Source organism: Puma concolor, chromosome B3, assembly GCF_028749965.1.
Source record: "Puma concolor isolate L17-30 chromosome B3, mPumCon1.1.hap2, whole genome shotgun sequence".
In the NCBI taxonomy this organism is placed as follows: domain Eukaryota; kingdom Metazoa; phylum Chordata; class Mammalia; order Carnivora; family Felidae; genus Puma; species Puma concolor.
This window is the reverse complement of record NC_141672.1, coordinates 11,338,402-11,362,388: the sequence shown is the minus strand read 5'-3', so window position 1 is coordinate 11,362,388 and position 23,987 is coordinate 11,338,402. Positions and strand designations below refer to the sequence as shown.

The window sequence follows — 23,987 nt, the reverse complement described above, 5'->3', positions numbered from 1 at the left end:
GTCTAAGACTGACAAGAGATTAATATTTAGAACAGATAAAAAAAACCTCCTTCAATTCATTCAGAAAAATAATAGGAAACCTAGCAGAAAAATAGACAGAGGCTGCAAATAGGTAATTCACAGAAGGAAAACATTTCAGTGGTTCTTCAGAATATGGAAAAATGGATAACATCACTTATCAACAAAAAAACTCAATGAAATTACAATGTGATCCTACTTTGTTAAGAAAAAATTTCTCTTTAATGTTTATTTATTTTTGAGAGAGACAGAGACAGAGCTTGAGCGGGGAAGGGTCAGAAGGAGACGGAGACACAGAATCTGAAACAGGCTCCAGGCTCTGAGCTGTCAGCACAGAGCCCGATGCGGGGCTCGAACCCACGGACGATGAGATCATGACCTGAGCCGAAGTCAGACGCCCAACCGACTGAGCCACCCAGGGGCCCCTCAGTGTGATACTACTTTGCTGATATCAGATTGATATAAATTAGGACATTGGATAATACCAAAGGTTAGCATACAAAGTGGGAAAACAGAACATACATGTCTTCATGTACCACTGCTGGGATTGCGAACTGGCAAAGCCACTCTAAGAAGGCAACCGGGCAGACTGAAAACAAGCAGTGTCGACTCCATGACCTGGCAATTTCATTTCTACCTTATGCTCTATCAGGGACACGTCTAATACCATTCAGTGTTGTCTGTGGTTACAAGGAACGGCTGGCAACCTAACTGTCCATTTTAAAGGAATTGCTAAGTAAAATGAGTTAGATGTACAAACTGAATGTTGTTCGTGGTCAGGACTAATGAACTCCTAGTGTACATAGATAGCCCCATGGATAAATCTCTAACACATTATGTTGAGAAAAAAAACAAGAAAAAAAGAGTTCTTAGAGTATCTTTCATAATACATAAACAAACAGTATCTTTGGAGGATATATACATATATGGGAACATATCTTAAATATAAGAGAGAGGGTGCAGGGTGCCTGGGTGGCTCAGGCAGTTAAGCTTCAGGACTCTGCCCAAGTCATGATCTTGCAGGGGGTTCAAGCCCCACGTGGGGCTCTGTGCTGAGAGCTCAGAGCCCGGAGCCTGCTTCAGATTGTGTCTCCTTCTCTCTGCCCCTCTCCCACTTGTGCTGTTTGTCTCTCTCTAAAATAAATAAACATTAAAAAAAAAAAAGAGAGAGAGGATGCATATGGGGGATAGAGAAATGGGAGTGTGGACAGGACATGGGTGGAAAATAACATAAAATTAAAAAGAGGGGATTTGCTGCTGAAGAGCCTGATCAACACAACTTTTGTCCCCCAAAGTCCAAAAAATGGCCCCGATCCCTTTCCCACGGTTTCCCATTCTTAACAGAATCAAATGCAAGCGACTCAAACGTGCGTGGCCAGAGCAGGGCCTTTCTCCATAAAGGACCTGCCTCTCTCTTCCACCCACTTTGACAAGCAGTCGCTTCCCCTGCACTCCCAGCTTTACTTCCCACAACCAAAACACGCCCAGACTTCTATCCGAAATGGGCTTCCTGTTATTTCTTTAGGAAAGTCTTACTGATCGTTTAAGATTCAGTTCGTTTCCCCTCCGGGAGTCCTTTTTGGGCCGCTGCCCCACCCAAATGTTAGACTCTCCAGGACTGTATTCCCCCATCACCCCATCACCCGGGCACACCCCACGTGGTAACTGCTCATTTTGGGTACACATCCCTCCCCCAGGGCTACAGCTGAGCTAGGATGGTCTCCGAGTCCATAGTTCGCCTGCTGGAGTGGGCGATCACTCGAGTGATCACTCGAGTTACTCCATCACGTTGAACACCACAGCAGCCCACCTCCCTCTCTTTCGCGGTCCGGGTCACCAGTTCCGCCTCTCCGCTCCGGGTCCCCGCCCCCAGCCCACCTCCGCAGGCTGCAGGAGGTGGAAGGCTCTGCGCACGCGCCACGGGGCGGGGCGCGGGGAGAGGAGGGCGCAGAAGGGCGGTGGGGGCGACCACAGCTTGGCGCGGCAGTTGCGTCCGGCTCGCGAGCGCCCGGCGCCTGGGGGGGGGCGGGGCCGAGGCAGGCTTGTGGCCCCTCCCCCGCCCCTGGCCCCGCCCCCACAGCCCGCCCGCGCGCCCCGCCCCGCCCCCTCGCTTTGCCCGCCCCGCCCCCGGCGGCCGCGCTCCGTCTCCCGCCGCTAGCCAGCCTCCCGCCGGGCTCCCGCGGCCGAGAGCGGGAGAAAGTCCTGCTGGTGGGCGGTCGCGGGGCTGCGAGCGTCCGGCATCCCGGGGCCGCTCTGGCCCGGGCGGCGAGGGGGCCCGGCGGTCCATGCATCCGCCGCCGCCCGCCGCCGACGCGATGGATTTCAGTCAGAACAGCCTGTTCGGCTACATGGAGGACCTGCAGGAGCTCACCATCATCGAGAGGCCGGTCCGCCGGAGCCTCAAGGTGCGCACCGGGGAGGAGGAAGTGCCCGCAGGGCGCCTGGCGGCCGGCCCGCGCCCCGACCCCGTCCCGTCCCCTTTTCCTTCCCGAGCGACCCGGGACCCTTTCGGAGTCGGGCTGGCCCCTCAGTCCTCCTCCAGTCGCCGTGTCACCCTAAACCGGCCCCTGCCGGCGCCCGTGCTTCGACGCAGCCCCGGTTCTCCCAGCTCGGACCTCAATCCCCGAGGGACTGGCCCCTCGCACGCACTGGGCTCCCCAGCCCCCCGCCCCGGACCCCTTTCCCAAGCCGCCCCAGGAACGGCCGGCCCAGCGGTGTCCCCCGAGCCGCCCCTCTAGGACAGCCTTGGCCCCTCATCCTTCCGCCCTGCGGGAGCTGCCCCTCCAGCCGCCTCCTGGTCCCCTCCTGAGTGCCCCCCCCCACCTGTCCCCGTCCCACTCCTCAGTCATCACAGCTCCTGCCCCCCCTCCCTGAGACACCCCGGATCCCGCTCGCCCCTTCCTCCATCCGAGCAAGCTCGGTCGCCTGTGCCCCCAAGTCAGCCAGGCCTCCCTTCACCTCCCACCCAGCACCCATGCTGGAGTCGTCCTGCTACCGATCTTCAGAGCCCTCTCGACCCTTGGCCCCCATCCTGAGTCACTGCGCGTCCTTTCTTCCCAGCCCCTCCAGGACTCCAGCTGGGACCCTGATCCCCACCTGCCTTTAGGGAGTCAGCCTTCAGTTTTCTCCCCCACCCCGCAGAGTCATCTTGGTCCCAGCCTCCAACCCTCGCTGCTGGCCGACCTACTTTACGGACCACCCCCTCCCCCAGCCGTCCTCTCAATAGCTCCCTTTAGCTCCTCTCGCTCCCACCTGCCGCAATATCGCGAATCTTTGATTTCCTTCCAGCCCCGGAGTTTATTCCCTTCCCCCACTCCACATTTCGTCTTTTTTCATACTCACTCGGCTGCAGTTTGCATCCATTCCCCCTTTGAGCATTTTCTGGGGTGGAAAATGCTGGAGAAACCGCCTTGGGGTATTAGAGATTAAAAGTGTGTATAGATATGCATATAAAATCGAGTTCTAAACTCGATTAAACTCAATTAAACAGCAATGTTCTAAAGCCACAATGTAATTCTCAAGCTTCAGTCTAGAAGCTAGAAGAGTTTAAAAAGAGAAAAAACAACGACAGAAAAAACAAAAACAACCTCAAACTCCACCGACCAAACCCAACAATTCAAGAAAATTAGAGACCTCTGTGGTTGAGGTCGGCATGTAGAGTCCTTGATTAGTTTTCAGTGATAATGATTAATTGTGAAACTTTTTCGTTCGTCTCTACTCATGTGGGGTTCCCGGAGGGTCACTGGGGGGGGGGGGGGGCGAGACTGATCCATGTTTGTGTGCATAATTTGTATTTTATTTGTATTTTACGCTTGACAGACACCCGAAGAAATAGAAAGATTGACAGTCGATGAAGACCTCAGTGATATTGAAAGGGCTGTTTATCTGCTCAGGTATTTCCCGAAGTCTTTCTGTGAAATTGTTGCGGTTTCCCTGTGGCTGCGTGGATGAATGCCGTTGTGAAATGTCAGGTTACAGGTTCTGTTCAGATTTACTTGAACAGGGTACTTTGGCATGTGTAGCACTTGATTATGTTATACGGTTTTGGTATGGACTTAACGCATTTGAGAACTGAGATCAAATAAGACAACCAACTTACAGAATATTCCTTGGAGCAAGAGGAATAGAACAGCCAAGGGTTTGAATTTGATCTCATCCTTATTTTCTGGCTTTGGTTGTTCTCCCACAGATCCAGTAAGTTTAGATGAGACTTAAAGAATGTCCAGTGATTAATTTTAAGTTACTCATAGAGTAGGACTGTGATGTGCTATTTGCTGTACAGAACCCCCCCTTCCCCCCCTCCCCCCATAGGGTAGTTCAATTGGTTGCTCACGATATCCTGTTTTATATTACTTTTGCTATGTAAGCTTCGTCATTTTGTCTGAAAGATTTTAAAATGTAATTGAGCCTACTCTCATTTAAGTTTAATCTCACAAACTCTGCAGAACTGCTCAATGCAAATGGTTATTAGAAATATTTACCAAATTTCAACTGTTTCAAACACTTTGGATTTAGCTTCCTAAAAGCTAATGCAGTGAACATTAATGAATTTAGCTGTGAAAATACTTCAGAAGCAGAAATTTTCCTAAGGTAGTTTGTGTCCATTTGTTTTAAAACTTTTCTTTAACTTGCAGTGACATGTTTTCCCCTTTGGCAAGTGAGTTTTCACTTCTGTTTTTTAGAATCAGATTTTGAAACCTGGTGTTATTTACCTGCCCAGATATTTATCATCCTTGTTTCCTTAGCTTAGGTCAGCTTTGCCAGTTTCAGGTGCTGGCAAGTTTCCTGTTCTCCTTTCTAATTTATAGGTCATGTGTCTGGTCCCATGTTACTCAGTGGAGGATCCTGTTTAAAAAAAAAAAATCCCTCCCTATGACTTTCATTCTCTTAATTATTCTTTAGCCTTTTCATGGCCTCTTGGGTTTCTGCACTCAGAATTGTAGCGTGCTTACAATTTAGACGTTCTCTCTAATAATTCTATCACTTGAAAATCTTTCTGGATCTTAGACCTTATGTTGGTGTTATTTCCCCTCTTTTGGTGATCTTTGGTAGCAGGCTGTCATTATTTCTTCCTATTTATTTAAAAGAAAACTTTCATTTATGTATGAGTTAACTATGTGTTTTTGGTGTTTACACAGAATAATTCCATGTTTAACCTTTTTTTGATACTTGATTGTGTTATAGTTGAAGTACTTTATTCCTTAGTAATTAACATGTCCAATATGGTGAACAACAGTTGTAAACTTCTGCCTTTTCCCACGGTTTTTTTGTTTAGAGTAGGTAGACAATCGAGGAGACTTTGCATAAGTATCTGTTAACATATAGCAGTTAATGATTTGTAATAATTTCCTACTTCTCTCTTACGGAATTCTCTTTCGCATAACTTCTTACATTAAGAAACGGACAGCCTTGCTCTACTTACTTGTGACAGCAGATACCTTACCCTAGATATCAATGACAAGGCTTCTTTTTTAGGAGCACGTACTTGTACTTGTTTTCTATGTTGCTTTTATTGTTTGTTAGTGATCTGCGGTTTCTTAAGTTGTCTGTATTTCTTAGGCACAGAACGTAAGTTTCATCCAGTTCTGGAATTTACAAAGCCCTTTAGAGACAGATGGGTCCTCTCATTCTTAGACAAAGTTTTAAAAGAGATCTGATGTCTCCTTTAGTTTCTTGTGGCTCATCTACCTTGAAGGAGGTTTGCAAGGTGACTCGGAAGGCGAACACAGTTTTGGTTGTGTATAGGTTCTCCCTCCGACTTCTTCTTGGATTCCTATGGCCTTACCACCCCCTGGGGGAAAGTGGGATTTCACCTTTAGGACAGCTTCTGAAGGAATAACAGCACACTGCCTGAAAGGTTTCTTTCTTCCCTAGGATTCTGGGGAGGGTGTGGGATTGTGTTATAGATAAGTTCTGTTACAGCCTCATCTGCTTATATTGAGCCTTTTATTTTTTCATCGTACTTTCCAGTGGTGTAGAACCTCCTACCGAGACCTGTTTTTTTTTGTTTTTTCTTTGATTTTCAGCTTTATTTTCGAGTACTTTACCCTTTGTATTGGATCTTTAATATCCAGATTTTTTTTCCTCCCTCTCCGTCTTTGAATATCAGATTTGTTTCTTCAGCTCTCTTATTTTGTATATTAAAACTGTTTTGGAATATTATGTTATTAGAATTCAGACAAGTTTGTTTGCATCACACAAGCTGTATATCCGTGGAGGTTCTGGTAGCATTGGGATTGAATCTAATATCTGAAACATTATATACAGAGGACTGTCATCCAGTGAAAAACAAATCACACTGTTCATTATCTTACCCTAAAATATGTTAGATCAATTGTTAATGCAGTTTTCGTAATTAAGTTTAGAACATTACGGTATTTGAAGACATGACACAGATGAATTTGTGGTTTTGCATAAATACGATGCTGATCCATCCATCTGTGGCATTTAGTGCTGAAGCAAAACAGCTTTCCTAATTGTCACAGCTTGTGGCTTAGTCAAAATCCTATCACATCATCTTTTTCCTGTTCTCTGTCTTCTTCGTGATTTTGGCATATATTTTAGAAACGTACTTGAAGTATGTGAATAATTTTGCTAGAGAAGAGCCCTAAGTTAGTACACTGTGCTTTCATTTGGTAAATCTTTACTTAAATACCTCTAACTGCCTCCAGATCAGTTCTAGACCCTTAAACTTGGCAGAAGTGGCTCCCTCTTAGCTGTGCAATGTGATGTTCCACCAGGCCCTCGACTTTTTGTTTTTAATGGCTTGATTGAGACGCAGTTCATTTGCCCTACAGTTCACCCATGTCAAGTGTGCAGTTCAGTGGATTTTAGTGTTTTCACAGAGCTGTGCAGCCATCACCTCAATCAGCTGTAGAACATTTTTATCATCCCCCAAAGAAACAACTATACCTCTTTGCAGTCACTCCCCGCTTCTCCCCCCACCCCCTTCCCGCCTTTGGGAATCACTAGTCTACTTCCTGTCTCTATGGATTTGCCTCTTCTGGACATGTCATGTAATCACACAGTATGTGGCCTTTTGTGACCAGCCTCTTTGAGCGTAATGTTTTCAAGGTTCATCCATGTTGTAGCGCGTATCAGAGCTTGCTTTCTTTCTGTTGCCGAGTAGTATTGTATTGTGTGGGTGTATCACCTTTTGCTTGTTCATTCATCGGTTGATGGGCACTTGGGTGGTTTCCACTCAGTCCTTTAGTTTTTGAAACAGTCCTGCCTCTTCGCTGTTACTCATAGTCATCATCTTCATCCTTAGCTCTGCTTGTCCCTGTCCTGCGATACCTTTCATTATACCGGTTCAACGTTTTCCATCCCCAGGATCCAGCTATGATCTTGCCTCTAACGGAGAGCCTTTATTGACTGCTGAAACCACGTGGAGCCCAGGCTTCTGTGAGCTCCCTTATCACTTATTGATGGCTTCCCTCAAGCGATGATTAATCACTACATTGTATTCCTTAGCCTGTGTGTGTGAACATTTTCTTTCATTGTAAGCTCCCAGAGGGCAAGCCGTCTTTTATGTTGTTGCTGTTTCATTCTTTCTGGTTCTGTGCTGTGATTTAAACATATACCTCTTCATAAAGTGTATTTATTTATTTTAAGTTGACCAAAATGCCAGATGAGTTAAACAACTTCTGATTTTTTTTTTTTTTTTTGTATTGTGGACGGTAGAATCAGACAGATTTAGATTATAGCTTATTCTACTGTTTATTATCTGTTTGACCAGGAACACATTTTGCGGTCTCTTTTTTTCATCTGTAAATTGGAAATGGCAATTCCTGTTTCCTAAGGTTGTGTAATGTGGGGAGCCCTGATACAGAATAGGTACCCATTTAATGTTAATTTCCTTCTGTCTCTTTTCCCAGTCCTTACTTCCTTGTTACTTAGGTTCTCAAGGTACATTTCAAACTTTTAAGAAAGGATAACAGTATTAATTTTGCCATCCAGTAATTTAGTAAAGTATCTGGCAAGTAAAGTATGTCGACTGAAGTTTGTGATAGATACCTATTAACTTCCTTTACTAATAGGATTTATCAGAAACCAGGACCTTCACAAATTCTAATTAAACATTTTTAAACTGAGTGATAAGGTCGAATTCTAATTAAACATTTTTAAACTGAGTGATAAGATCAGCCTGTTTTACAGATTTATATTTTTGTACCAAATGACTCTATCTTAAGCAATGTTTGCTCTTAACGTTATGCATAAATTATATTGATTGGTTAATGTACCTAACCTCACTTTTATGTTGCTGCTTTTCCAGTCACTTTACACTGTGAGTTTTAAAACATTTTGTACTTTGTCTTCCAGGGACAGTCACCTAAAGTGTGCGTCTTTAATTAGGAAATTTTCCCCTTCCTAATCACCACCCCCCACCTTTTTTTATTTTTTAAAGGAGTAAGTGCTCCCCCTAGTGATATCTCAGAGGAGATTTCTGCCGCCAAATCTAGAAATTAACAAAAGAACCAAAGTGCTGTAAACTCTGGCTACCGCTGATCGCATGTGGGAACTCTCCCATTCAAGACCAGAACAGGACAGCAGTAGGATAGCGGGGGAAGAACTTCGGTGATGAGCTTGGCTATGGCTAGGGTTTGACTGTTTTCTCTTTAATTTTTTTTAACGTTTATTTATTTTTGAGAGAGAGAAAGAGAAAGAGAGAGTGGGAGCAAGGGAGGGGCAGAGAGAGAGGGAGACACAGAATCCGAAGCAGGCTCCAGGCTCTGAGCTGTCAGCACAGAGCCCGACACGGGGCTCAAACCCATGAGCTGTAAGAGCCTGACCTGAGCTGAAGTCAGAAACTTAACCAACTGAGCCTCCCAAGTGTCCCTGGTTGTTTTATCTTTCAAAATACCTATCCTGTTTGCTGTGCAAATGTGAAAAGTTGTGTGAAGAACTCCTTTGTGTGTCCTTATTTCTAAGATCTTCTACATCCCCAGACTTCTTTCATCTTCACTGTTAATTTCTTTTTTGGATGCCTTTCTGCGTTTTAGTACTGTTTCAGTGAGGTGGGTGTTGAAGGGTTGTGTGTGTACATTGAGAGAGACTGTGTGTGTATATGTGCGGTGGGCACCTGAATGTCTAGTTTGCTTGCCCAGTTTTCTTGAGTGATGTACAGAAGAGCCTTTTTAATACCTCACAATTGGAGTAGACTATTGGCTAGCTAATCCAAAAAAAAAATTGGTCAACCTGGGGACTCATCAATGTGGTGCCTACGTTCAACGTTTTCTTTTAGGGAAAAAAAATTCGAATTTGTTTCCCAGTCTTTTGTTGTATGTCTACTGCCTTTTCTTTGAGTATAGGGCTGATTACAGTTCAGGGTCTACATCTATCTATCTATCTATCTATCTATCTATCTATCTATCTATATGTCTAGCCATCCATCCATCCATCCATCCATCCATCCATCCAAATTAGTTAGCGTATGGTGCAACAATGATTTCGGGGTAGATTCCTTAATTCCCCTTATCCATTTAGCCCATCCCCCCTCCCACACCCCCTCCAGCAACTCTCTGTTTGTTCTCTATATTTAAGAGTCTCTTATGTTTTGTCCCCTTCCTTGTTTTTATGTTATTTTGTTTCCCTTCCCTTATGTTCATCTGTTTTGTCTCTTAAAATCCCCATATGAGTGAAGTCATCTGATTTTTGTCTTCCTCTGACTAATTTCACTTAGCATAATACCCTCCAGTTCCATCCACGTAGTTGTAAATGACAAGATTTCCTTCTTTTTGATTGCTGAGTAATACTCCATTGTATATATATACCACATCTTCTTTATGCATTCATCCACCGATGGACATTTGGGCTCTTTCCATACTTTGGCTATTGTTGATAGTGCTGCTATAAACATGGGGGTGCATGTGCCCCTTTGAAACAGCACACCTGTACAGGATCTGCTTTTTTGTATAGATTACCCCCATAATGCACTTAAAATGTCAAGTTTATGTTTCTTTAAAGCTGAGTGAGAATTCAAAAAGTTGGCTTATGAAGAATTTTGAAAGCATGGTCCTAGATTTTTGTGATTTTCTACTCATCTTCTGCAAGGTGTCTTATTCTTTCTATTTCAATAGCAATTTTCTTTGGGAACTTATCTTTATTGAGTGTTTCTAAAACTTACAATTTAGCTTTCATAGAAATGATTCTTTCAGCATTGTATTTTTATGCAATATTTAATTAAATTATGTAATTGCAATGGCAAGTGAAATTGGGATAAACTGATCTGAGAACAAATGCAATGTAGGTGACTCTTGGTTACAACTCAGTTAGACGAGCAGAAGCCTGTGAGCATTCTAGAAAGCAGCCTATTTGCCGTGAGCTTTCAGCCTGCCTTTGACAAGGAAGTGGAGAGTGTTGTTTAGTTGGGAAAATCTTTAACACCATGCTGAGAGAGACACTATCCTTTTTCAAAGCTGGCACTGTGATCACCTTGTTTTGTCCTTGGATACCCAGGCCGTTCCCCTTGTTTCTGCATTCAGTTTGGCCGATGGTCTGGTCTGTTATTCCTTCACTTTTGTATACAAAAAAAAAAAAAAAAAAAAAATTAGTGAGCTAGGAATCTCAGTTAAAGAAGTACTTTTTCATAGGCATTTTTTTTCGTTTTTTAAAACATGAAAAAAATTTTTTTTTAATTTTTTTTTAATATATTTTTTTTTTTAATTTTTTTTTCAACGTTTATTTATTTTAGGGACAGAGAGAGACAGAGCATGAACGGGGGAGGGGCAGAGAGAGAGGGAGACACAGAATCGGAAACAGGCTCCAGGCTCTGAGCCGTCAGCCCAGAGCCTGACGCGGGGCTCGAACTCACGGACCGCGAGATCGTGACCTGGCTGAAGTCGGACGCTTAACCGACTGCGCCACCCAGGCGCCCCAATATTTTTTATTTTTGAGAGACAGAAAGCAGGAGCTAGGGAGGGGCAGAGAGAAGGAGACACAGAATCCTAAGCAGGCTCCAGGCTCTGAGCTGTCAGCACAGAGCCCGACGTGGAGCTTGAACCCATGAACTGTGAGATCATGATCTGAGCCGAAGTCTGAGGCTTAACTGACTAAGCCACCCATGTGCCCCTTGTTTTTTAAAACAAACTTTTTGGACATCTGCAGAAATATGCACATATCATAAATATGTAACTTGTTGAATTTTCACAAGTGAACACACCCATGTAACCAGCACACAGATTAATAGAACATAATCTATCATATTAGCCTCCCTTGTACGCCTGCCAATTTCCTCATATTTCCTGCAAAGAGTAACTACCATCCCTTTAAAAGAATGTATTTTTTTAAGTTTCTTTATTTATTTTGAGAGAGAGAGAGAGAGAACACCGGCAGGGGAGAGGCAGAGAGAGAGAGAGAGAGAGAGGGAGACAGAGGATCCAAAGTGGGCTCTGTGCTGACAGCAGAGAGCCTGATGTGGGGCTTGAACCTGTGAACCATGAGATCATGACCTGAGCTCAAGTTGGATGCTTAACTCATTGAGCCCCCAGGCGCCCCTACCATCCAGACTTTTAACATCATAGATTAGTTTGCCTAATTTTGAATGTTGTATGGTAGGAACCATGGAATGTACTGTTTTGTGCTTAGTTTTCGCTGAACCTTTTCAAAAAGAGATTTGTCCGTATTATTACATGGAGAAATAGATTGTTCATTTTCACTGCTGTAAAGTATTCCATTATAGGCCACAATTTATTTATTCATTCCACTGTTGATGGGAATCTGGCTTCTTTTCAGTTTTTGGCTATTCTGATTAATGCTGCTGCAAATGTTCATGTACACATTTCTTTCAGTTATTTTCACAGAAGTAGAATTATTGGTCATCAGTATATGCATATCTCTAGCTTAAACGATACTGCTGAAAAGTTTTCTAAATTGTGCCAATTTAAACTACTGTCAGCAGTGTATGAGTGGTCCCAACCCTTATATTTTAGGAAACAAAGTGTCAAACTTTATAGTATGTAAATTTTCTAGCATTTTGATTAAGAACTGCCTGCTTAATAGCCTGAAGAGGTTTCTGTTTTCCTGTGCATGATTTACATATGCCATTGAACATCTTTCTTTCCTTACAAGAGTGTTTCTGTAAGTTTTTCTAGTTAGTCCTTATGCTACTAGACTGTTTGGTTAGAAGGTCTTCTAGAAGTACCACCTTCAGTTGGTGCCCTTTTAGTGATTCCAAGAGGTCCCATTAAAAAAAAATTGTGCAAATAATCATCCTCTGTGAAGGTGATGCTCAAATGACTTCTGCATAGAAATAGGAAGCATCTTTACTTCCATGTTTTGGGATAGAGGGATCAGTGTTTCACATATCAAGAGAGGTATATAATGGATTCCAGCTAAATATATGTCTTACATTATTGCCTAGGCCACATTAGTCCTTGGCAAACCTTGAATTCCCTGTTTTGGAAAAGTATTGGGTCACTGAATATAAGGGGTTTGGTGATTATTTCCATCTCCTTTTCCTTGTCTTTTGTCGTGAGAATAACAGTGGCATCTACTCTTTTTTTTTTTTTCCTATTTACTGAAGCTTCAGAAGGCTCTCCCTGTGACATCAGTCGAAAGCAGAAGGCTCTCATGGGAACTGTAGAAAAAGCTTTAAAAAAAGTAAACTATTGTCATCAATGTAAAAGTGACCCACATCATGTCATGGGGAAGATCTGGAACTGGCTAACATGATGTGATTATGCAAGATTTGGGCTGTGTTTATCTTGTGAAGTAGAGGCCGAGATACTAACAATGGAAAAGATTTGTAACGTAACTAATAGTTACTTGAGAATAAGTCTTAGGAGTTTAAGTTAAAACATGCAGAATATTTATTGAGTCCTTGTTATACGTTAGGCATCACCTGGGGAATGAATGACATTATACCAGCAGATACTTATGTTCAGGGAAGTACCCATTTAAGGAAGCAAATGCATTTTTCTTTGAGTTCAGTAGAAGATAGAGGTCATCCCCAGTTAATAAGTATGTTGGGTGTCGAGAAGGCGGGACATTATGTCAGAAATACTTTATAGTGTCAGACCAGATTTATTCTTGGAAGCTGGGGCTCACTCATTTACTTACTGAGAGACCTTGGGCAAATTGCTTAGCTTCTCTGAGTCCAAGCCTCCTATTCTAAAATGGGAATAATAATACCTACGCTGTAGGATTGTTAAGGTTAGAGGAGATGTATGTAGAAGGCACAATGCTTGGCACAGAGTGGTGTTTAGGAAAGGGTAGTTGTTGGTGGTCTCTTTTTAAAAAATTTGTTTTTAATATTTTTGAGAGAGAGAGAGAGAGAGAGACAGTGTGAGCAGGGAGGGGCAGAGAGAGAGGGAGACACAGAATCTGAAGTAGGCTCCAGGCTCTGAGCTGTCAGCACAGAGTCCGACGTGGGGCTCGAACTCACGGAGTGTAAGATCATGACCTGAGCCGAAGTGGGACGCTTAACCGACTGAGCCACCTGGGCGCCCCAACCATTGATCTGCTTTATAATGTAGACATATGTTTTCATATCTTTTGGATAAATGCCTAAACACGGGATGCTGGGTTATATGGTGAATGCATGTATTTCCATTTTTATAGTTTTTTGAGGTATAATTGATTGCCAGTAAACTACACATATTTTAACTGTACAATTTAGTGAATTTTGATACACACACATATATGACAAATATATAACTATGTATGTGGAAAAGAAAGTAACTTTGTGTCCCCTTTTAATACCCTCTCCCTTTCCTCTGATCCTCTCTCCCACTCTAGGCAACCACTGATCGACTTTGTGTCACTATGGCTTAGTTTGCAGTTTTTAGAATTTTATAGAAATGTATCAGAATATCTATTTTTTTTGGTCTGGCTTCTTTTGCTCAGCTTAATTATTGTGAAGTTCATGTATAATGTTGCATGTGTCAATAGTTTATTTCGGTTTATTATTGATAATTACTCCCATTTTAAGAATATAACCTATTTTGCTTCTCTGTTCATCCACTGATGGACACTTGGGTAATTTCCAGGTTTTGGTTACCACAGACTTAAGTGGCTGTGAACATTCACGTACAAATCTTTGGTGGACGTGTGCTTTCCTCCTCTGGGATACAGCTAGGAGAGCAATGGCTGGGTCATGTAATAGGTACATACTTATGTTTTTAAGAAACTGCTAACATGTTTCCAAAACAATAATTTAACATTTCCAGGCAGAGTATGACAGCCTTTTTAGTTCCAAGGTATTTAGTGGTATTTCTAGTGGTCCAATGTGATGATATTTCATTGTATATTGGATTTCCCAATAATTTGGGATTTGGATTTCCCAAATGACCAGTGGACATTGAACATCTTTACGTGAGCTTATAAGCCAGCCATACGTCTTGTTTGGTAAAGTATCTGTTCAAAGCTTTTGCCCGTTTGTTGGATATATGTTTTGGAGACATTTTTACCCAGTCTGTGGTTTTTTAAATTTTTGTAAAAAGTATTTTTTAAAGAGGAAAGGTTTTTTTTTTGTTTTTTTGTTTTTTTTTTTTGCTTTGTTGTGGCCTAATTTGATGAGGTCTAATTTATTGATTTCTTTCCCCTTTATAATTGGTATTTTTTTTGTGTTCTGTTTAAGAGATCTTTGCCAAGTTCTAGCTCATGAAGATTTTTTCTTTTGTTTTCTTTTAGCAGTTTTAAGGTGTTAGCTCCTAATTTTAAGTCTGTGATCTATTTCCAGATAAATTTTCCAGATGGTTGAGGTTAATTTGTTTGCACATGGCTGTAACGTGCAATAGAAAGGGCCAATTTGCTATTGTTAAAAATAAGGGGATGTGGCATCTGTGTTTGTGGCCGTATTCAAGTCCCTTGGGTTCTTCGGGCACCGCTTCCCCCTCTTCCCTTCATGTAATATAATGGGTTGGGCCTGATAGAATTGAAGGCTCCATCCTGCTTTAGCCGAGTAGCCTCACTTCTTAGATACAGGGAAGTTGTTGAATCCCAGTTTATTATTTCATCCACTAGGTGGTGCTAATGGGCATCCCTGTAGGGCAGAAACTCCTTGAAGAGGTGAACAGTTTCACAGCTTTTTTTTTTTTTAAGTTTATTTATTTTGAGAGGGAGACAGCGAAAGAACGAGTGGGGGAAGGGCAGAGAGGGGGAGAGAGAATCCCAAGCAGGCTCCAGCTGACAGTGTGGAGCCCTACCGGGCCGAGGCAGGGCTCTAACTCACCATCTGGGAGATCATGACCTGAGCTGAAATCAAGAGCTGGGTGCTTAACCGACTGAGCCACCCAGGCACCCCCATTTTCACAGCTTTAAAAAAAAAAAAAGGTAATTTGTAAAGTAAATGGCCATGATTCAGAAAGTGCCTGTGTTTCATTAAGGATTGGATGCAATAATATTACAATTAAAAAATACTGTTCATTTTGCAGGACTAAAAAATATCAGAAAATATCTTTTCTCTAAAGAGTTTTGCACATTGTGGATTTGGTTTGAATATGTTTTGGGCAGGATGTGAGTTATATGTTCACATACGAAAAATCAGACTGAGAAGTCTGGCTGACTTAGAATTGTCCTATAAATTCTCTTGTAATAAGTTTATAAACTGTATTTATTTAGAAATTCTCTTGGTAATAAAATTATAAACTATATTTGCTTGAAAAGTGGATGGTCTTAAAAGGGAAAGGATTCACAAAAGTCCACAGCCTGGGCTTGTTGGCGAGTGGACACCTCCCCTTGTTGCTCGGATAATGGTGGGGAGGAGGAGGATAGGGGGATAGTTTACGTGTGGATGGTGTATATGTATACCTCACATAATTTTCCAGTTATTTGGGGGATTTTACCAGATACCTTTCTGTTAGGGGTTTCTAGTTTAATTCTGTAGTGGTCACAGAACGTACTGCGTTTGACTTCAGTTCTTTCACATTTGCTGAGATTTGTTTTATGGCCCAGAAAATGGTTGATCTTGGCAAATATTTCATATGCACTTGAAAAGCACGTGTGTTCTGCTCTTGGGTGTGATGTTCTGTAAATGTGAATTCGGTCAGGTTGCTTGATGATATTTTACAGGTCTTCTGTATCTCTAAAGTTATTTTCTATCCACTCATTCTAGTGATAACAAAGAGTAGAGTACTGAAGTCTCCACAAAGGTGGATTTGTCTCTTCTTTCAAATCTATCAGTTTTACTAGTAGTTCAAGTATTTTGATTTCTGTAGTTAGGTGCATATACAGTTAGGGTTGTTACGTTTTCTTGGTGATTTAACTCCTTTATAGTTATGTCATATTTGTCTTTATCCCTAGAAATAGAACTTGAAGTGTACTTTATCTGATATTAATGTACTTGAGCTTTCTTTTGGTTAGTGTTTACACGGTATATCATTTCCTGCCCTTTTGCTTTTTAAAAAAATATACTTTGGGGGAATTACTTTAGGTTTTCAGAAAAGTCACAAAAATAGTTCAGAGAATTCCAGCATACGTTTCACCAGTTTCCTCTAAAAGTAATATCTTACATAACCTTAGTATATTTGTCAAAACTAAGAAATTAACAGTGGTACATCACCATTAATGGGACTATAGACTTATTTGGATTTTACCAGTTCTTTTACTGATGTCCTTTTACTCTAGGGTACCACATTGCATGTAGTTGTCATAGGTCCTTAGTCTCCTCTTGGCTTGGACACTACCCTAGTCTTCCTTTTCTTTTCAAGATCTTGATAGGTTTGAAGAGTGCTGGTCAGGTATTTTGTAGCATGTCCTTCAAGTTGTATTTGTCAGACGTTTTTCTCATCATTAGATTGAGGTTATGGGCTTGGGAAGAATACCATAGAGGTGAAATACCTTTCTCATCCCATCATTTCAAGGGGTACATGCCATTAACACGATTTATCACCAGTGATGATAGTCTTGATCGCTTGGTTAAAGTAGTATCTGTCAGGTCCCTCCCCTGTAGGAGTGGTGAGAGAGGACCTCTGAGTCTGGTTCTTGATCTCATGGGGGGAAGGCATTCAGTCTCTTGCCATTAAGTATGATGTGAGTATTCCTAATTTGCTGACAGTTTTTATTATGAATAGGTGGTGAATCTTGTCAAATACTATTTTTTCTGAGTCTCTTGATATGACATATGGCTTTTCTAACATTTTTTTATTATGCTAAATTACATTGATCAATATTCAAATGATGAACCAACCTTGCATTCTTGGGATGAGATCTACTTGGTCATGATGTAAATATTTCTGGGCCCTGTTTGCTGGTATATTTTTGAGGATTTTTGCTTCTAGAATGTAATGAGAGATACTGATCTGCAGTTTTCTTTCTTTGTAACATCTTTTCCCAGTTTTGGTTTTAGGAGAATGCTCATGAAATGACTTGGGAAGTGGTTTCCTATTTTCTGGAAGAGATTGTATAGAATTGGTATTATTTCTCCTTTAAATGTTTAAAAAAATTTTTTTTTTAAGTAAACTCTACCCCATCTTTTGCCCTTAAATGTTAGGTAGAATTCACCAGGGAAACCCATCTGAGCCTGAGATTTTCTCTTTTGAAAGGTTTTTAACTAAAAATGCCGTTATTTAATAGATAATAGGGCTATTTGAGTTATCTGTTTCTTCTTGAGTAGGTTTTGGTAGTTTTTGTCTTTCAAATTCTTTTTTTATAATTTTTTTTTTTTCAACGTTTATTTATTTTTGGGACAGAGAGAGACAGAGCATGAAAGGGGGAGGGGCAGAGAGAGAGGGAGACACAGAATCGGAAACAGGCTCCAGGCTCTGAGCCATCAGCCCAGAGCCCGACGTGGGGCTCGAACTCATGGACTGCGAGATCGTGACCTGGCTGAAGTCGGACGCTTAACCGACTGCGCCACCCAGGCGCCCCTTGTCTTTCAAATTCTTAACTGTATTTTATCTAAATTATTGAATTTATGGGCATTGAATTATGCTATGCTAGTATTCTCTTTTAATGTTTGTGGGCTCTGTACTGATGTCTTATTTTATTCCTAATATTGATAATTTGTGTTTTCTTGCTTTTGTTTATTTAACTTTTTTCTTGTTTACATTTGAGGTTTATCAATTTTAATGATATTAAAATTTTTTTTTTAATGTTTCTTTATATTTCAAGAGAGAGAGAGACGGAGACAGAGTGTGAGTTGGGGGAGGGCAGAGAGAGAGGGAGACACAGAGTCTGAAGCAGATTCTAGGCTCTGAGCTGTCAGCCCAGAGCCCAACTTGGGACTCGAACTCAACGAGCTGCGAGATCATGACCTAAACTGAAATCAAGAGTTGGACACTTAACTGAGACTCGCAGGTGCCCTGATCTTCTGTTTTATTTTATTAATTTTTGTTATTTTATTTTATTTTATTTTATTTTATTTTATTTTATTTTATTTTATTATTTTTTTAAGTCTTTCCTGATGCCCATGATCCATCTTTTTTTTTATTTTAAAATTATGTTTTTAATGTTTATTTTTGAGAGAGAAAGAGAGAGAGAGAGAGCACAAGTGGAGAAGGGGCAGAGAAAGAAGGAGACACAGAATCCAAAGCAGGCTCCAGGCTCTGAGCTGTCAGCACAGAGTCCGACGAGGGGCTTGAATTCAGACACCAGGACGTGAGCTGAAGTCGGACGCTCAACCAACTGAGCCACCTAGCCGCCCTTGCTTCTGTTTTAATACTTGGATTTTAATGCTGTATATTTCCTTCTAGGCACTGCTGTAGCTGCCTAGCTATACAATTTTGATATTTTGTGTCTTCACTGTCATTTAGTTGAAATAAAGAAATTCTCTCAAGACTTCTTTGGCTTATGAGTCATTTAGAAGTGTGTTGTTTGAGTTCCAAATATTGGGGGGTTTTCCAGGTATCTTTTGGTTACCGACTTCTCATTTAGTTTCATTACGGTTTGTGAATGTACTTTGTCTGATTTCTGTGACCTCCTCCTTCCCGACGACAGCTCTGATTTCATTTCCTATTCCCTTCTTTGCTTGGTGTGTTAAACACACCAGGTACACACCTACCTTAGGGATTTTCCACTTGCTTTCCTTCTGATTTCAAAATGTTTTCCTGAGATATCTGCACTGCTAGGCCTACTATTTCCTTCACGTCTTTACTCATACGTGGGTTGGTTGTTTATCTCAGATACATGGCACCATCATCTGCTTAATTAAAAACCTGGGAATATCCTCAATTTTTCCTGTTCCTCATCTCTGATATTTAAGAGATTTAATCTTCCTCTTACAAAATAGAAATATTCACAAGATTTCTGTAGTTTTCTGACATACATATTAAAAAAAGTCCCACATTTGTTTATTCAAGATGGTTCTCAAATACTGGATTAGTAGAAACCTGCCGAAGGGTCAGAATTCCAGTGTTTTCGTTATTTTTTTTGGTACATTAGTGGGTAAATAGATGTGGCCTTTTTTTTTTTTTTTTTCCCCTCCTTCTCCTTCAGGAGAAATTCTCAGTGTTCTAAAACAGCATATATTTTATTATTTCAGCTCTGGTTTCTTATTTATTGTATAGAAATATATATATATATACACACACATATATATATGGAAATATATATATATATGTATATATATGTATATATATATAAAATTAGCCAACACTAGTTTTGTTTCTTTTTATTAGGCAGTGAGAGCTATAAAACTTGTGTTTTTCTTTTAATCCTGGTTGCTAAGAAACAGCGCAGCTTCTAGCCAGCTGTGTGACCTTGAGAACATCATTTAGCTTCTATTCTCTTAGTGAAGTGAGGGAGATGTACTTACTAGTCATGCTGTTAAGACCCTTTCTTGTGCTATGACTGTATACTTAATTTAGTGCTCACTGTAGTTACCTCCATTTTTCTACTCCTTCAAAAATATTTACTTATCTTTAGTTTAAAAAAAGCTCAAGGTGTACTAGTCAGCTCTGATTCTTTTGACTTGTATTTAAAAAATATATTAGAGTGTTCAATATGGCACATTTAAATGTGTGCTTCTTTAAAATCCTTTTGTGCAGGTAAACGGTTATAAATTACAACGACTTGTTATTTCATCAGATCGTTATTTTGTGGTAAAAATCATTACATACTTTGCTTTAAAAAGTCCATTATACTGCTTGTGTCTTGATGATTCCCACATACATACATAGCATGTGGACCTACTTTATGGACAACATATTAAAATACTTTAGGTAAGCTCTATATCATTATTTACTCATATATATGAGTAAATTGACTCACATGTATCCATATTTACTCATTCAATTACGTGTGGTATAATTATATTTCCTTAGACAGTATTTTTCTTTCCTTTATTTATTTTTTTTTTCTTTTTTTTTTTTTTAATTTTTTTTTTCAACGTTTTTATTTATTTTTGGGACAGAGAGAGACAGAGCATGAACCGGGCAGGGGCAGAGAGAGAGGGAGACACAGAATCGGAAACAGGCTCCAGGCTCTGAGCCATCAGCCCAGAGCCTGACGCGGGGCTCGAACTCACGGATCGCGAGATCGTGACCTGGCTGAAGTCGGACGCTTAACCGACTGCGCCACCCAGGCGCCCCCTTTCCTTTATTTTTAATGTTTAAAAAATTAATTTATTTTGAGAGATACAGAGTAGGAGTGGGGAGGGGGAGAGAGGGGGAAGTATCCCAAGTGGCCTCTGCGCTGTCAGGGTAGAGCCTGATTCAGGGCTCGAACTCACAAACCATTGAGATCGTGATCTGAGCTGAAAACCCAGGAGTCGGATGCTTAACCCACTGAACCACCCAGGTGCCCCTACAATATTTTTCTTTTAAAATACCTAGAGGACTGGTAATTCATACATTTCTAGAAGGAATGATAGGAATGTCTACATTAATTCTTTAAGGGACAGCAGGGAGAAAATTGACTTTGTTTCTCTCTCTTAAAGGAGAAAATATATACATGAAATTAATTTAAATTAATAGTTACTGAGGAACTCATAAGAGATCCTGTAGGAGCAATAGTTTTGGTTTTGTTTTATTTATTTATTTTAATTTTATTTTTTATTTTTTAAAATTTACATCCAAATTAGTTAGCATATGGTGCAACAATGATTTCAGGAGTAGATTCTGTAATGCCCCTTCCCCATTTAGCCCATCCCCCCCTCCCACAACCCCTCCCGTAACCCTCAGTTTGTTCTCCATATTTATGAGTTGCTTCTTTTTTGTCCCCCTCCCTGTTTTTATATTATTTTTCTTTTCCTTCCCTTATGTTCATCTGTTTTGTCTCTTAAAGTCCTCATATGAGTGAAGTCATATGATATTTGTCTTTCTTTGACTAATTTCACTTAGCATAATACCCTCCGGTTCCATCCATGTAGTTGCAAATGGCAAGATTTCATTCTTTTTGATTGCCAAATAATACTCCATTGTATATATATACCACACCTTCTTTATCCATTCATCCTCGAGGGACATTTGGGCTCTTCCCATACTTTGGCTATTGTTGAAAGTGCTGCTGTAAACATGGGGGTGCGTGTGTCCCTTCAAAACAGCACATCTGTGTCCCGTGGATAAATGCCTAGTAGTGCAATTGCTGGGTCATAGGGTAGTTCTATATTTTTAGCTTTTTGAGGAACCTCCATACTGTTTTCCAGAGCGGCTGCACCAGCTTGCATTCCCACCAACAATGCAAAAGAGATCCTCTTTCTCCACTTCCTTGCCAACATCTGTTGTTGCCTGACTTGTTAATGTTAGCCATTCTGACAGGGGTGAGGTGGTATCTCATTGTGGTTTTGATTTGTATTTCCCTGATGATGAGTGATGTTGAGCATTTTTTCAAGTGTCAGTTGGCCATCTGGATGTCTTCTTTGGAGAAGTGTCTATTCATGTCTTTTGCCCACTTCACTGGATGATTTGTTTTTTGGATGTTGAGTTTGATAAGTTCTTTGTAGGTTTTGGATACTAACCCTTCATCTGATATGTCATTTGCACATATCTCCTCCTATTCTGCTGTCGGTTGCCTTTTAGTTTTGCTGATTGTTTCCTTCGCTGTGCAGAAGCTTTTTATTTTGATGAGGTCCCAGTAGTTCATTTTTGCTTTTGTTTCCCTTGCCTCTGGAGACGTGTTGAGTAAGAAGTTGCTGCAGCCCAGATCAAAGAGGCTTTTGCCTGCTTTCTCCTCAAGGATTTTGATGGCTTCCTGTCTTACATTGAGGTCTTTCATCCATTTTGAGTTTATTTTTGTGTATGGGGTAAGAAAGTGGTCCAGGGTCATTCTTCTGCATGTCGCTGTCCAGTTTTCCCAGCACCACTTGCTGAAGAGACTGTCTTTATTCCATTGGATATTCTTTTCTGCTTTGTCAAAGATTAGTTGGTCATATGTTTGTGGCTCCATTTCTGGGTTCTCTATTCTGTTCCATTGATCTGAGTGTCTGTTCTTGTGCCAGTACCATACTGTCTTGATGGTTACAGCTTTGTAGTATAGCTTGAAGTCTGGGATTGTGATGCCTCCTGCTTTGGTTTTCTTTTTCAAGATTGCTTTGGCTATTCAGGTTCCATACAAATTTTCTTTTCTGGGTTCTTTTCTGGTTCCATTCAAATTTTGGGATTATTTGTTCTAGCTCTGTGAAGAATGCTGGTGTTATTTTGATAGGGGTTGCATTGAATATGTAGATTGCTTTGGGTAGTATTGACATTTTAGCATCCTTTCTTGGTAAAAACCCTCAAGAAAGTAGGGATAGGAGGAGCATACCTTGAGATCATAAAAGCCATATATGAACGACCCAACTCTAATATCATCTTCAATGGGGAAAAACTGACAGCTTTCCCCCTAAGGTCAGGAACAAGACAGGGATATCCACTCTCGCCACTGTTAATTCAACATAGTATTGGAAGTCTTAGCCTCTGCAGTCAGACAGCACAAAGAAATAAAAGGCATCCAAATCGGCCAGGAGGAGGTCAAACTTTCACTCTTCGCAGATGAGATGATACTCTATATGGAAAACCCAAAAGATTCCACCAAAAAACTGCTAGAATTGTTGTTTTATTTAAATTAGATTCTTGCTTTATAGAGATACTGTCCTGACCCTGACAGTGATACCTGGTTGACTTGAACGTCTTCCATAGTCTTTATAGATGTTGCTTTCTTGATTGTCACAGTGTGAGGAGGTGAATTATGTTTCCACAGATTTGGAAATTATGTCCTGGGGGTGATCACTGCTTTATTTAGGCCCTCTTCACTCCAACATACTCCATTCAGTCCTATCATTAGCATTAGAGAAAAGGCAGCATTTCAGGCAGCTTTTGCATATTGATTTTGGGTGGACTGAGGAGCTTTTAAATTTTATAACTGACTTGTTTGTGTTACATTTCCTCCAATTTGGTGCCTCATTTGCTGTAATATCAGTCAAATGAGCCAACAGGAGCCCCTGTATATTGTTAGGGACTCTCTTTCCAGGTCATATTATCCACCCCTAGATTTCCGTGATCCTCTCCATGACGTAATTTCCAAATCTGTGGCTGTAGCCTTGGGCTTTTCATGTGAACTATAGGCCGGGTCTCTTTGCTGAGTGTGTCCACTAAGATGTCTCTTCCAGAATGGCCTGCTGGTTTTTCAAACTCAGCATGCCCCAAACTGAATTCATCACCTTTTATCTGAATGTGCCTTCTCTTGTTACTGGAGCCTGACCATCCTTTTAAATCATACTGGAGGGAAACCTGGGAATGATTTTGTACTCTTCCTCAGCAATTGGTTTTGTCTCAAGTCCTGTTGATCTTATTTCTGCAAGAAGCCATTTCTTCTTTTTCCACTCTAATTTAGCTACACAGAATCAGAGTGCTTGGTTTTTATTGTTTTCTTTCTATTTCCAGAGCACGGTGACTGACAAATCGTAAGTGTTCGGTACATCTTTATAAATAAACGATTGAATGAATCTCATCTAGCAGGGAACCTTTGAATATGCTGTTCCCTCTACTCTCCCTTTTACCTATTTCTACCCATTTTTGGGGTCTCAGCTCTTCAGGGAAGCTCCCCCTTGGCCTCCAAGTTAAGTGATGTTCTCAATAGTACTCTGTACTGTTCCTTCATAGATCTTGACACAG

General features: G+C 41.0%; 1 protein-coding gene across 5 annotated transcripts in view; it reads left to right on the top strand.

Annotated features, from left to right (window-relative positions):
• Positions 1 to 2,156: 2,156 nt before the first annotated feature.
• Positions 2,157 to 23,987, top strand: part of PPP4R4 (protein phosphatase 4 regulatory subunit 4) — a 104,934-nt gene continuing 83,103 nt past the window's right edge. For 2 of the 5 annotated variants that reach the window (XM_086708897.1, XM_086708896.1), the window contains exons 1-2: positions 2,157 to 2,423; positions 3,838 to 3,911. In XM_086708897.1, coding sequence (XP_086565023.1) covers positions 2,304 to 2,423; positions 3,838 to 3,911 — 194 coding nt within the window. In that variant the 5' untranslated portion in view covers positions 2,157 to 2,303. Of the gene's footprint in view, positions 2,424 to 3,837; positions 3,912 to 23,987 lie in introns of those variants that run through there. The other 3 variants (XM_086708895.1, XM_086708898.1, XM_086708899.1) reach the window with 3 other exon arrangements.